Raw genomic sequence first — 15,879 nt, forward strand, 5'->3', positions numbered from 1 at the left:
TTTAACCTATTTGAGAATATAATTTATATAGTTTACGTTACTGGACGAACTTGACCGGGCCTTTCAAATGTGGAACAATCACCACATTAGACGTGCGTCTAATAGTAACGTGCCATTTGGTCGACCAGAACAAATGTACCGCTTTCCGTCATTGTGGAATGCAGAGAATCACATTGAAGCAGTTACGGAGATTAATATGGCAGCATGTTGCAGAGAATCAGAATTCAGATCAGTAATTCCTTGCGATGAAGATGTATATAAAGTGTGCGTGGCTCTCATGAAAGAACACAATCTTTCACCCGCAAAGACATGCGTTGAGGCTACATACTTATATTTGTTTATGAGACGAGAAATTCTGTCGATACTGTGAGAGCCACGCACACTTTATACTTATACATCGAACATCGCAAGGGACACCGTTGTTACATCATTTCCTCTGAAAATGATTGGTTGACTTCAAACAAACTAGGCAAACGCGTGCGACAAATTCCTTAGTTGACTCTGGCTGAAAATCAGGTCCAGTGCGTCTAGTTCAATATCAAAATGATCCATACATAATTGTGCAAATATTGACCTCATACAAACGTTTGTGTACATACGTGACCGCGTCCTATCACATCAACTTGAGGGTACTATGTAAAAGGTCATGGCAACCCTGACCAGTATTCTTGTAGATAACATTTACTTTTCCCTTTAAACATAAGTGCTTCTACCAAAAACCTCAAATTTTGACATGTTCATGTATCTAGATGGCCTCTACACCACTTTGAGGTCACCATTTCAAAGGTCAGCATTAACCATTGTCATAAAACGAGTGCTTCCGCCAAACCGCCTCAAAAGTTCACATGTACATGTATATGTACATTGCTTCTGTATTCACATTGGCATAAAACGAAAGTATTTGAGTAGTGTATTACGTATTTTGCAAACGTTTCTTGTTTATTTATGTACCATCTGTGTTGTATTTCACATAAAATATGTGAACGTAATCATGATGCCACGAAAAGAAGTTTATCCACCAGACATTCATATTTTTCGATACATCGACTATACACGTCCTAAGCAAAATAGGGCAGTTCTGATAATTTCGGATCCTATATTGTTATCACATTTCATTTAGTGAATTCTTTCACGATATACTTTACTTTTTACCAAAGCAATTTTCATGGACAGACTATTATTCATTTGAGGTAACAGTAAAATGCGATGTGCTGTACGATTGGCATAAAACGGAAGCTTTTACCAAATATCAGCAATTTTTTACGAATGCATTGCGGTGACTTTTCCAAAATATGAAACTTGGAAATCGAACTCTAATGCCCGTAAGATATGAATGTGATCATCTTAAATTGTCTAAACATAAGAACTTACGTACTTTGAAAAAAAGTTTCATCCATACTCAATAAAGTGATGTATTTGCACAAAGTCCTCCCAAAAATAAGTATGAATATAGTTGTTGGAAAGGTCAGTTTTACTTTCAAATCGTGCTTCATTAACTTGAAAATTTAATTTGACCCATGATCAACTGGTATTGTGTTGTTAACAAGACTTTTACAAACAGAATTAACAAACGTCATTTATTCTTAACCAAATAGGCGTTGATTGGATAACTTTAATAGTCACTCAAGTCCCAAACTGGCCATATGTATTATATAAATAATTTTATGCATTACATCATATGTTGCATTGACGAGTCTAGATGGCCACGATTTACGACCTCCTTTACAAAATTGAAAACAAGATATGTATTTGTCAGAAACACTATGTCCCCTTCTGCGCCGCTTTGAAGCTATATATTTGACCTTTGACCTGGAAGGATGACCTTGACCTATCACCACTCAAAATGTGCAGCTCCATGAGATACACATGCATGCGAAATATCAAGTTGCTATCTAAAATATTGCAAAATTTATTACAAAATGTTTAAGTTGGAGCAAACAAACAAACCAACCAACTAACCAACCAACAGACAAGGCAAAAACAATATGTCCCCCACTATAGTGGTGGGGGACATAAAAAGATTAAGCTTAGATTTTCTAAATGGGTACTTGCTTGGTTTATAAAAAAAACGCATACTCCTTTAATGAATTAAACAATGTGTAAAATTATGGGAAAACGGTCAATATAATAATAGCCATGTGAATGAATAAATATGTGTCTTTCGTTATTAAAACTAAAGTTTAGTTTCGGAAAATACATTTAAATTGCAAACTTAACAATTTCATCTTTAAAACGTTTACGCGCCTGATTATGCCCATTCATCTATCTGAACATTTCTATCAATAAAATCAGACAAATTTAATTAACGTGAACAATGGCTGTTTGATCGCCTAAGGTACCGCTGTACATCCATTGTCATCCACCTAAAATTTACTGTACATGATTTATTATCAAAGATCTGTTTGAAAACTATCTCCTTACCAAAAAATCGCTAAACTTGCTTCTGAAAAAAGCAATTTCAGTAGTGTAACTCGGCAAGACTGATAACTGTATTGTTGATGTCCTTTGGACGTAAACTATCATACGATATCTTCCGATCGTAACGTCGATACGGTTTGATTCAAGTCATGAGTTCGATACCCGTTTGGGGTTTTATTTTTTCTGACATACTGCTTTTTTGTTTCAATCAAATTTCTCATATTTTAATATTGCATCTGATTAATGTAATGAATGTGTTTAAGTAAAGTGCATTTGTGTAAAAAATATCATCTACCTCGCAGTAACGGAATCCTTTCATTCACACAATATTCTGTTACTAAGGGATGGAAATTAAAAAATTGCCCAATAGGTCACGTCGCACGTGTAGCGCGAGCGTTTTGATGTTTTCTCAATTCTTAACATAACAGTATCACCATGCATCCGTACAAATATATCAAAGCACTATTAATTGATGCTAATTTCTTCAAATTTAAGTCGTTACGCTTCCATGTTTAACAAAATGTTGCACAATTATGCGTGTTAAGATGTACTAAACATTATTGGATTGTCCGGTACACGCGCTTCTCAACTAACCCGTTCAATCCCCGTTCCCGGAAGCATGTGAGTTTGGTTGGTGGTCACCATACCGGACAGGTGGGGTTTATTCCGGGCACTCCGGCTTCCCCCACCCCAATACAAAACCACATCAAAAATTGAAAATCTTTCAGTAACCACTAAATAGCAGTACATTGCAGCTATAATTCAAAAACTCGTCCCAACTTTCTTGCGTCTATTGAGCAAAGTAAGTAGGAGTGCTGGGACAAACTCCGGGTCCTCATATAATGCTGCCTCAGGCGCGGGAGGACCTCATAAACTTCGAAATACACACATAATTAGGAGGCTGCTAAGAGCTTCGCCGATATTGGTTGCTATTATTTACGAGGTTACAAAGGAGTCATGCAAGTGAATACGCTAATCAAGAGTCAGTGGCTTCAGATGAGACACTTCGGGATCTACCAAACTCTTGTTTTCAATTAAAGATGTTATAATATTAAAATGAACAAACCATTGCCAACACTGAATTCCAGCAAAGAACATTAAGAAGCATGACAACAGATATGTAGAAATTTCAGTATACACATTCTAAGTTCATTGGCAAGTGATAGTTTAAGACTATTTGCATTTTTAAAAAGATTTTTATTTTTTATAACAATAAATCACAGACTGAATCACATACTTAAACATGAACTAAATAACTAATTTTATCCAATTAAATTTAAGTACAAACATAAACCAACTTAACATTAATGCTGTAACAATTATAGGGTCAGAGCGCAGTCATGTACTTGAATCACTGCGATAGGTGTTTTTCAGAGAACTTATTTGTTGACTGAAAACAGCAACAATTAAAACGTACATTATCAAAGCCAAAAGGGACTTGGCCATCTGGCAGATTAGGAACAACAAAATTTGTAATTTAAAAAATCTGTGTCTTTGAAAAAACTAGAGATTTATTTTTCTTTATTTTGCAAGGGGAATAACTGAATCATTTGTTAGTCAAGGATTATAACTTATATCAATTAATTTTATGGAGGTGACAAACTATTCCTAATTTGATTGTTACATCTTTAAGAGTGCTGAAGTTATTGACTTTGATAAAAAACACAAACTATACATAGCAAGAACAAAATTGTCACAATAAAAACTAAATTAATGTAAAAGCTTTTGCAAGACCTTGGCTGTGATAATATCTCATGTTTTTTTTTCCTTAAACAGGAAAAGTATTGTTGTTTTTATGATTTTCTGTATGCACTCACATTAAAGAAAGCCTGCCCTTCATTGTCATCGAGTAAATAACCAATAATTTATCAATTGAACATGCATGCCCCCAACACACAAGTTTGGACAAATCCACCAGAATTGTCTCACTTTAGTGAGAATCTTAAAACATACATACATATATGTGCATGTGTGCATTAAAATGTAAATAATAATAACACAAGAAATATGTCCCCACGACACGGATCTTTGCCACTGCATAAAAGCATAACTGTAAAGGTGACCCCATGACCTAGTTCTTGGCCCAGCATGGCCTAGAAATCATCTAGACACAACTTCTGACGAAGTTTGGTGAAGATCGGATGAAAACTACTTGAATTAGAGAGCGGACACCATGCTAAATATGTAAAATGCACAAGTAACACTGTGACCTAGTTTTTGGCCCGGCACGGCCCATGTTCAAACTTGTCCTAGAGATCATCTAGATACAACTTCTCACCAAGTTTGGTGAAGATTGCATGAAAACTACTTGAATTAGAGAGCGGACACCATCCTGAATGTTTAAAACGCACTAAGTGACGCCGTGACTTAGTTTTAAAAACCGGCATGACCCATGTTCGAGTTGGCCTAGAGATCATCTAGATACAACTTCTGACCAAATTTGGTGAAGATCGATTGAAAACTACTTGAATTACCTAGCGGATACCATGCTGAATGTTTAAAATTGCCCTAAGTGACCCTGTGACTAGTTTTTGACCCGGTATGACCCATGTTTCAACTTGGCCTAGAGATCATCTAGATACAACTTCTGACCACGTTTGGTAAAGATCGGATGAAAACTACTCAACTTTTTGAGCAGAAACCATGTTGAATGTTTAAAACTCACTAAGTGACCCCGTGACCTTGTTTTTGACCCGGCATGACCCATGTTTTAACTTGGCCTAGAGATCATCTAGATACAACTTCTGACCACGTTTGGTAAAGATCGGATGAAAACTATCTGAATTAGAGAGCGGACACTGCTGTCGACGCTGCCGCCCGCCCGCCAAGGGTGAAACTATAATACGCCCCGTTTTGAAAAAAAAACAGGCATATAAAAAGGGATGGTCGGACGGTATTTCAAAAATAAAATAGAAAAATAAATATTTGTTGTTTTGTTTATACCATGTTTAAAAAAAATCTTTTTAGGTGGGGGGGTTGTGGTGGAGAGGGGGTATAATGTGGGGTGTGGTAATTTATTTGGGGGATCCTTGGCTTAGACGCGGGTGATGGTTTGGGTGGAGTCCATTGTGGTATGTCAGGTAAGTGTTGTTTTGTCAAAGTATGAATCAAATCTGATCATAAATAAAGAAGTTATGGCAATTTCAGCAAATTTAATAATTTGCATTGAGAGTCAATGTAATTCAAAGGACAAGTTCAAATTCAACTTGCCAGGTACAGTACCCTCATGATAATAAGAAAGTATTTGAGGTTTGAAAGCAATAGTTACTAAGTCAACAAATGGCCATAATTTCAACCAGAGTTATGCAAATTTTCCTGTACAGTCCCCTTATGATAATTAGCGAGTGTTCCAATTCTGAAAGCAATAGCTATGATAGTTTAGGAGTAAAATGGACCAAAACACAAAACTTAACCAAATTTTCAATTTTCTAAATATAAAACGGGCCATTATTCTGTCAAAATGCCAGTCAGAGTTACATAACTTTTCCTGCACAGAATGAATGCAATAGCTTTGATACTTTAGAAATAAAGTGGACCTAACCACAAAACTTGACCGAAGTTTCAATTTTCTAAGCATAAAAAGGTACCATGATTCTTACAAAATGCTTGATACAGTTGTCTGCTCTTGTTTATAGACCATAATTTTAATAATCGGATATCAAATAAGTCTGCCTAATTGCCCTATATTAATTAGGCTTAAATGAATAATCAGAAAGATAGCTTACCTATCTTGAAATCTTGAAAGGTTGCAAGTGATTACTATATATACTGTATAATTCGTTATAAAAACGCACCATGTGCTCTGTGTCGCTAGCTACAAAATGGCTGACTTTGCGACAAGTTTCATTGGTCGCACGAGTCACCTTTTGTGATCTGATACCTTTTCTGATGGGTCAGCTATGACGTGCGCACGTCATACTTATGACGTGCGCACGTCAAAGCTATGACGTGGGCACGCCATAGTTATGACGTGCGCACGCCTTGACTTTCGCACGTCATAACTATGACGTGCGCACGTCATAGAAATAGTTAAATAAAATATTTCCTGTGTCCCCTTTATGCCGCTGTACTATCTCGATTCATTGTTAACTTTTGTTAAAAAGCGATACATTGGCGTGTTCTTTTAAATCTTTATATTTTTTTCTGTGTTATTATCATAAGGTGTTGAACGATGGTCGATACTGTCTTTCCATTGACAATTTACTAGCCGATTACTGACTATGAAATTCTCCGAGATGGAATTTAATGTGTAATTATGACTAGACAAAAATATGTACACGTTAATCGTCCTCCGACTTTTTTTCCAATTTTCATAGCATATATCTTTATACTCAAGATCTGTTAAGCATATGAGAAATACTATTTCTTAATAACCTGTGAAAATTCATGTATCCTTAAATAAGGGTCGTTTGAATGCAGTAAGGTAATGAAATCTCACAACGTGGCCCTGATTCAAAAGGAAACTAAGTTCATTTAGAAAAACATTCAAGTTTCTGAACCCTGTCTTCGCCACTGCGATGTTTAGTGTGTTACTAGTCTCGGACCAGCTTCAATAGGAAAGAGTTAAAGGGAAACATACAATCTAAAATATCGCCTGTGTGAATCGAGTATTGTACATTCGGATACTTTTTCTCGGTAACGGCTTTTATCGTTATATAGAGAATACTAGCAATGCGCATGTACTAACATTTTCACAACACCCAATCAAATTGCGTTGCGTTAACAGAGAGTTAGTTCTGCGGCGTAGACAGAAGTGCTCCGAAGTTTGCAGTAATATGCAAATTAGGCTGAAGATTGGCTACTGTGTATTATTGCCGCTTTGCGTCAATAATCCAAAAACTTGACCACGATCAGATGTTAACCGATGTAATAGGCTGTAGTAGTAAGATACTATACAAACGACAATTTGTCGTTATCAGCGCTATCAATCCGAACACGGTATATTGGGAAAGAAAGAATTGTGTCTGCATAGAAGATTAAGAATCAACATGTATTAGTCCGGATTCCCTTTCATGGGACATTGTAACATCATATGCGCAACCTCATTTGTATACACAAGAACGCAGCGATGTTCTATGGGATGTATCTCAAATCAGCCAATGAAATATTCAGATGTATTCCTTCGGATCTACCGGATGAAAAGGTCCACAACATTCCATGAGCTGTTGATAAAGGTCATTTAAAGGGGCCTTTTCACGTTTTGGTAAATTGACAAAATTGAAAAAAAAAGTTGTTACAGATTCGCAAATTTTCGTTTTAGTTATGATATTTGTTAGGAAACAGTAAAACTTAACATTTACCATGCTCTAAAATATCCGTTATATGCAATTTTTGGCGATTTAAAAACCTGAAAATTAAACAGCGTTGCAACGCGAAACGGTTGCATACTTTGGAAAGTTCTGTTGCTGTCGTTATATTTTGTGAAACTACGAGGATTGCTTACATAAAGTAAAAAATACATTCCTTAAATAATGAGCACGGGTGGCCGAGTCAAAGACCTATAGATAACATTGTTATCTATAGGTCTTTGGCCGAGTGAAAGACTTTTAATCCTGGACTCCAGGGGTCAGTGGTTCGAGCCCAGTTGAGGTTACTTTTTTTCTTTATTTAAATTGTATTCCTGTTTTTACTTGGGATTTTAGAGGTCCAATGTTTACATTTATCAATATAAAGCATTTGTTGATAAACTTCAATACATGCCAAAATATGTGAAAAGGCCCCTGCTTTGAGCTGAAAAGCTAAGTTAGACGGCTACGCCAAAAAAACGTTGAAGACGTGAGTCCTTAAACATGTAACAATTGACGAAGAGCTTCTCGTTGTTCACTTACAGCAGGGATCTATACAAACATATGTATAGGTTCCTTCTTTAATACAGATATAACCCTATCGCGCTGTTTACAAGTGTTGTTTATACTTACGGAATGTATTGCACGGTTACCTCCCTTTTCAAACAAACTAATGAGGCGCGGAATGCTATTTTTAGAATTCTCACTGGCAGAACTGGTTTTTACGCTTCGCTTATTGCTTCTGTATTCAGTGTATACCTATTCTATTTTTAGAAACCAGGTGTACATGTTTTGGTGTAAGGATAAACGCGGGGCAGGGCTTTGGAATCTTTCGTCAACAAACACCAGTGTTTATTTGGAATTTCAGTTCTTAATTGCAGAAAAATATATGTTTAGAGTGTATTAACCATGTTTTAATGCTACAAAAGCAATTTACCAAAATGAGGTAAGTTTTACTTACTATTTACGGGTGGGTCACTACAACTTAGACGAATCTTATAAACTATTTTGCCACTCATCTGTAATGATTTAATGTTTTTTAAAGATTTTTTACAATAATTTCTGCGGCAATTGATGAAATGATGTACATATATTTTGCAATGATTTTGTTTCCTAAATTATACAACATAATTTAACAGTTTAATTTGTTGCTACCATAATGATTCAACTCTATTTTTGCTGTCTCTAAATAAATAAAATATTTCAATTTTATTAAAAATGACCATAAACAAAAAACTTTTTTCACTTATTTCACATTAAAGGTGTGCATACAATTTCGATAACATCACATAGGTTTAATTATATTTATACATTCATTTAAACAATTATTTAAAAACAATTTAAACAATTTTTCTTAAATGTACTGAGAGCAGAAACAAAAAATGTCTTACATACTTCTTCGTGATTATATTAAGTTTTTCACCAACTTTCATGTTTTGACTGAGAACTTTTTCAAATTGCTTCAAAACTAAATTATATCAACTTACCAAACCCAAATAAAATCAGTAAGAAGACAACCTATATATGCTTATATATAATAATGTAAACTTCCTTTTTGTCCGTTGCATTAGTATTATTTAACAATTTACTTGTGTGTAAGAACTAATAAAAATAAATTACCAGAAATTTATACAAACCTACTTCTCATTTCCATCTCTTAAGTGCTTCATACTTTGCAATCATTTTTATTTGGTTTCTTTTTCATGGAAATTTACGAATCCATCAAATTTGGCACACATCGATGGCCTCTTTTTTTTACATTTTTAAAACATAATGTCTGATATTAGTCTTATTGGTTGAGGGGATCCTCAAGAATCCATAAAACTTGGTGTCTGACAATTAATATTGGTTTCAGACTAGTACCGAGAAAAAAACTTTATTAATCAATGTACCCTATATTGTACATGAATATCTGGCAAAATTTTACATTCATCTTGGGACATTTCAGACTACACTTCTTGTCACTATGGGCGCTGTCTGTGGCAGCAACATGCCAGGCTCAGACCCTAGAGCAGCAGACATGCAATGTGGATCGCATGTATGCAGACCACAACATGGCAGCGGCAGATGTTGCTCTGGGGTTCGTCGCCGAACTCCGAGACGCAAGCTCCACAGGGACCGGCTGTGGGGAAGTCGGCTATGGTAACAAACGACTCTAAACCTTTACCTCTTAACCAATTTATGCCTAGCGTCTAGAAAAAATACCTTGGCAAACAGCGTAGAACCAGATGAGACGCCGCATGATGCAGCGTCTCATCAGGGTCTGCGCTGTTTGCTTAAATGAATTTCTGTAAGAAATATTCTAAATATAGAAATAAATATAATAGACATCCCTAATCTTTACTAATTTCTGAACAGGAAAGGATAAATAATACATGTATTGAGTATGCTATCTTCTTTTATTTTTACAAGTACATGTACATGTATCTGCTGGTAGTCAAGTCAGTACATTAATTGGCCCAATATCATGCAAGACATAAACAATTTGATATGACACAGTGATTTTTGTGGTTATAAACCATGCTGAATGTGTATCGTGTAATAAAATTAAACTTAATATTGTATAAAAAATTGTATATGGGTAATTATAAAACCTAATACAATTAGCTGCGTGGGGGACAGTAATTTTAATTGTGTATGTACATGTATTATTGTTCACAGAGTATGTGATGTTATGGGAGGCCGCTAGATGGACTGTGAATCAGCTGAACAGCAACAACTATGTCAATGGAGTGAAATTTGGTAAGAGCAAAGTCTATGTAAATGGAGTTAAATTTGCTAAAAACAACTATGTAAATGAAGTTTAAGTTGGTAAGGACAAGTTACTATGTAAAGGGAGGTAATTTAGATAAGACTTCTCGAAGTGGTGAATTAGAACAAATAAGCCCCGTTTCCTGGAAAACTGGGCTTAAATACATGTGCATAAAATGTTGTCCCAAATTAGCCCGTGCTGTCTGCAGATACCAATCTGGGCAACACTTTCCCCTATTATGGAAACTTTAGTTTTTCTGTTCTAAATGAAAATTCCGTTAAGGTGGATACTGTCATTCCAGATTAGCCTGTAGTGAGACTCGAAAGTTAGGCATATTGTATGGATTTGAACGTATCATTGGTCATTTACTACAAAAAAGAAAATGAATGTTAAGTATTCTAAATTGATATATTGGTAAATAATTTAAAATGGTTTCATTTATTTAAAAACACAACACAAATGTTGATGATTTTAAATTTTTAAATAAGTTTTTCGTTGAAAATATTGATGCAATTAATTATGTGAAATAAGATATAATTTTTTTAACTATAAAAGATATTGTTTGCCTTGATTATTCTAGGTTTACGTGGCTATGACACATGTGGATCTGCACACAGGGCGATTGCCTCGATGAATCATTTCTACCAGCAGTTCTCAGCATCATCAATGTACTGCAATCAAACAAGCAGCAAGCTCAACCTTGGTAAATAATCCATGTACATGTATATAAACTGCAACCAAATAAGCAAGCTCAACCTTGGTAAATAATCCATGTACATGTATATAAACTGCAACCAAATAAGCAAGCTCAACCTTGGTAAATAATCCATGTACATGTATATAAACTGCAACCAAATAAGCAAGCTCAACCTTGGTAAATAATCCATGTACATAAACTGTAACCAAATAAACAAGCTCAACCTTGGTAAATAATCCATGTACATAAACTGCAACCAAATAAACAAGCTCAACCTTGGTAAATAATCCATGTACATAATCTGCAACCAAATAAACAAGCTCAACCTTGGTAAATAATCCATGTACATAAACTGTAACCAAATAAACAAGCTCAACCTTGGTCAATAATCCATGTATATAAACTGTAACCAAATAAACAAGCACAACCTTGGTAAATAATCCATGTACATAAACTGCAACCAAATAAACAAGCTCAACCTTGGTAATAAATACCAGTCCTTCTTCAGCAATCAAACAGCCCAATTCATCCTTTGAAAATCATGCATTGATATGGATCAATGTGCACTACAATTTTTAACCAATACATATCAGCCATTTTTTCTAGATTGTTCTATTTTCATCCCTGTTTCTATTTGCGCAGGTGTTGTCGGTACTATGAGCAGCACAACCACAAAGCCCATCGCAGCTTTGTCAACCAATTTTCCAACCTCGGTCATATCACCACTGGCTGTCTCACCCCAGCTGAGCGATAAATCAGAGTACCCATACTTTCTGAGGACAAGATTTTCTGCTGTTGACCAAATAAAAGTAAGTTGATTTTTTCAACCTATTAATTTCAGCTTGATTGCATCAAAAGTCTAAGGGTTTTTGAAATGCTCTCGAGTCCATTCCCTGGGTAGAACCTTTTTTGTTGTCTTTTGGGGAGATTAAAAAACACTGCTATTGTGGTAATCAAATCTGTGCACCCATATCACTAGGTGATCACATCATATCCCCTACACCATTGTGATCTATAAATATGTTGATTGATGGTGATTTAAATTCATTAAATAAATATTTGAAAAGGACAGTTTTTAGTTTGGATATGTCATTTTTGTGTGTTGGCCTGCATGGGCAGCATCACATTTTTCTTATAACTTCAGAAAATTTTAGAAATATAAATAAATGTTCATTAATAGAAACAATGTGTAAAGACCTTGCCCTGCTAAGGATCGCATAGCGGGTGGAAAGAGTCATTTTCAATGTGTCAATGGTAAGGTCACCATTTCTTTAAAAAAGGCTTTTGCTCCACAGCTCTAGAACAAATTTAGCATATTTAATAAAACTGCATACAACTTTTAGACGATGTTATCCACAATGGTGACCCTGAAGTGGGAGCGCATCATTATCATCTACACCGACAACGACTACGGGCGCGACTATTACAACGAGTTCATCAAGCTGTCACAGAACAACCAGGTGTGCGTCGTAGCAGCCATAAGTGTACCCGGAAGTCCCAATTTGCCTGCATACATGGAGAGATTAAAGGCAGTTGGCACTCTGGATGTGACGGCTGCTGCATTCTTTGGTGTCCACAGCGCAGCAACGATGGTGAGTGTCTTTAATTATTTCTTTAGCAATTCAATTGAAACTTGAATTTTGTCATCGTCATAAAGTGTGAATGGAAGACATTTTTTATTTTGCCAAACATTGATCATTCTTGATGTATATGCTTTTGAATTCTGTCTTTATTAATGCAGAAGCATAACATGCTTTGAGCAAACTTCATTTTTCAAGTGCTTGACTCAAAGCTTTAAATGCGTCATCACCATTATGTAAAGATTTGCAAGACACTTTTCATGCTTAGTGATCTGCTGATTTCAAAGTTATGGAAGTAAATATTGTGAAACTTCATTGACAAGTTCTTCAATTTTCTTATAAAAACGATCATTTTCAGATGCTATCAGCCATTGAGAACTTGAACAACAGTGCCCAAAACCTTCAGTTCATGCTGACTTCACTAAACTTGGGGTTGCCGATAACCGTAAACCGGGCACGAGGCTTGCTGGTCGTTCTCCCCTCGTACACTGAGGTCACAGAGTTCTATGACTACTGGACAGCATCGATTGACGCCAACAATCCCCCGCCTGAAAACCCCTGGTACAAGGACTGGTTCATGCGAACATTCCAGTAAGTAACTTCCTTCATATTGGAGCCTCGTTCCGAGAAAACTAGGCTTAACGCAAAAATTGTTGCTCAAGTCCTCAAAGGTTAATCAGGGACAAATCTTTCTGCTTTTATGGAATGTTTCATTTAAAGGAAATCTCTTTTAAATGAAAATCCAGTAAAGGTGTAAAGTGTCCTCACTCATAAGCCTATGCACACTGCCCTGGCTAATCAGAGACCTTTTCACACATGAGTTTTGGCCTTCTTTATTGATTCCTAGGGACATTCAATATCTCTGATTTAATAAGGTCATATGTATGTGCAATTAGTTACGTCTATTTGCCAAAATGTAAGTAAGTTGACTGAAATATATACTGTGAAATATAAATTAAATGAAACTTATAATGTCATGATTCTCTTAAAGTGTCTTGACACATGATTGAAAGGCATTATGTTGTTCATAGCATGTAGTTTTTAATGAATGACATGGTCATTTACAAGTGGAATGCAGACCTTTTACATGTTTGGGGATGTATTTGAATATCTGAAACACCACAACATTGTTTTTATGACATAAACATATAGTGTGTTGTTTTTATCATATGTACGGCATGTATAATTCATATCGTTAAAAAATGAAGCCAGATGACTTAACAAAAAACTTGTTTACAATTCTTCAAGGAAGCACAGAACCACATTATTATTATTACTGTGTGTATCACATTTATCCTGAATTAGACTGCTTAGCGCAGTGGTTGATACATGGGCTTCTCACCTAGGCAACCCAGGTTTAAGCCTCGTTCTAGGAAGCATGTTAGTTTGGTTGATGGTCTCCATGCTGTTCAGGTGGGCTTTCCTCCCGGTACTCTGGTTTAACATAATACAAGGTCACTACAAAATTGAAAATCTTTCAGTAACAAATAAATTGCAGCTAAATTCAGGATTCCTTAAGGCTAGAAAAAGTAAGCAAATAAGTTTGAGTTCTGAGACCCATTCTGGGTTTTCGCATAGTACTGCCTCTTGCACAGAAGGACCTTATAAACTGTGAAATACACGAAAGCATGCATTTGTGACATAAAAATATATTGCGTTATTTTATGATTAGTATGTCATTTGTTGTTCTTTTTGATGTAAAATGAAGCCAGACCAACAAACAGACCACCAAAAAGCTAAACATCTTTTGTTTAAAACATTTTAAACAAACACAGAACAAAATTAATATGACTATGTGTATAACAATGATCCCAAATCACAGATGTCGTCTACAAGGGGTGAACTACGAGCCATATGTCCGCTACTCCGACTGCGACCCCAAATCTCCGGCCCAGAAGCGTGCTGCAACCAACACCCGGATCCCCTACCTCGACACAACTGTCAAGGCAGTGCTTACTTACGCGAAAGCGCTGAAGACGGCTCACCAGCAGACTTGTGGCAACCAGCCTGGACTGTGCCTTGGTCTGAGACAGATGACTGCCGAACAGTTCCATAACAACTACTTGAAAGTTGTCGACTTTGATGTGAGTTATTTCATTCATTAAGTCATTTTTGTTAGCCTGACATGGTGTCAAAAAACCTGTTTTATTTTTACCGCCCTGTGTAAAAACAGAGCTAAGTGCATGTGTGTAAACTGTTGACTAATATTAGTTTGTGCAGTCTGCTAAGGCAACCCAGGGGGCGACACTTTCCACTTTATCTGGATTTCTATAAGAAGAGAATTCCTTTGAATGAAAAAAACATTAAAGCAAAAAGTGTGGTTCCTGATTATCGTTAACAGACTGCACAGGCTAATCTGGGAAGACACTAGCATTAAACCCAAGTTTTCCATCATAAGATTTTTTATGGAGGTTCAAATTGTAGCCCAGAGTTTTGTGGGTCAAGTGTTTTTATACTCATTCATTTGAAGTGCTATTAAAATGTGTAAACTTGAGTTTTCAATGAATTTTAATGAAAGATTTAAAATCTGTTAATGATTGACATAAATATTACATATTTTTTGTAAACTAATTAGTAATGAATGTTATATAGGACCACACACACAAACAAATATATATGATTGTCTCTTTCCATTATTGTCGTGTCGTCCGCCGTACGTGTTGTGCTAAAACATTTTTTTAACCTTTTGAACATTGGTTCTAAAAGGAAAGTGCTTCCACCTACAACATTGAAACTTCATATGTAGCTGCACCTTGATGAGTTATACATGCCAAACCTATTTTTGGGTCACTATGTCAAAGGTCAAGGTCACTGTGACCTCTTAAAAAAAGTATTCTGACAAGCTTTCATTTATTAAAACTGCACCCACAGCCGAGCGTTGGCACCCGTTTGGCAGTGCCCTTGTTAAACACAGTCTTAGGTAATTACGAGCGTTATGATTTGTTTTTGTCATTCAAAACTGTATTCAATTCCAGCTCAACGAATTTGGTATTACCAGTCTGAATGGCAAACGTGTGAAGTATGACATCACTGGAGATTTCTACATGGCGGGACATGATATCTTCAACGCCAATAATCAGCCTATCGGTGGCGCATTTACATTCAAAAAGGTAAACAAAATTAATTAAGTTCCCATAAAACCAGTCA

At 35.9% G+C, this 15,879-nt stretch overlaps 1 protein-coding gene across 1 annotated transcript in view; it reads left to right on the forward strand.

Annotated features, from left to right (window-relative positions):
• The first annotated feature begins 8,477 nt into the window (after positions 1–8,477).
• LOC127848378 (uncharacterized) overlaps positions 8,478–15,879 on the forward strand; it is a 31,147-nt gene continuing 23,745 nt past the window's right edge. The window contains exons 1-9 of the mRNA XM_052380847.1: positions 8,478–8,649; positions 9,652–9,845; positions 10,365–10,445; positions 11,036–11,158; positions 11,795–11,961; positions 12,496–12,744; positions 13,091–13,323; positions 14,555–14,816; positions 15,708–15,842. Of these exons, the coding sequence (XP_052236807.1) occupies positions 8,621–8,649; positions 9,652–9,845; positions 10,365–10,445; positions 11,036–11,158; positions 11,795–11,961; positions 12,496–12,744; positions 13,091–13,323; positions 14,555–14,816; positions 15,708–15,842 (1,473 nt within the window). The 5' untranslated portion in view covers positions 8,478–8,620. The remainder of the gene's footprint in view (positions 8,650–9,651; positions 9,846–10,364; positions 10,446–11,035; positions 11,159–11,794; positions 11,962–12,495; positions 12,745–13,090; positions 13,324–14,554; positions 14,817–15,707; positions 15,843–15,879) is intronic.

The sequence above is a fragment of the Dreissena polymorpha genome, chromosome 1 (assembly GCF_020536995.1).
Source record: "Dreissena polymorpha isolate Duluth1 chromosome 1, UMN_Dpol_1.0, whole genome shotgun sequence".
Lineage (NCBI taxonomy): Eukaryota > Metazoa > Mollusca > Bivalvia > Myida > Dreissenidae > Dreissena > Dreissena polymorpha.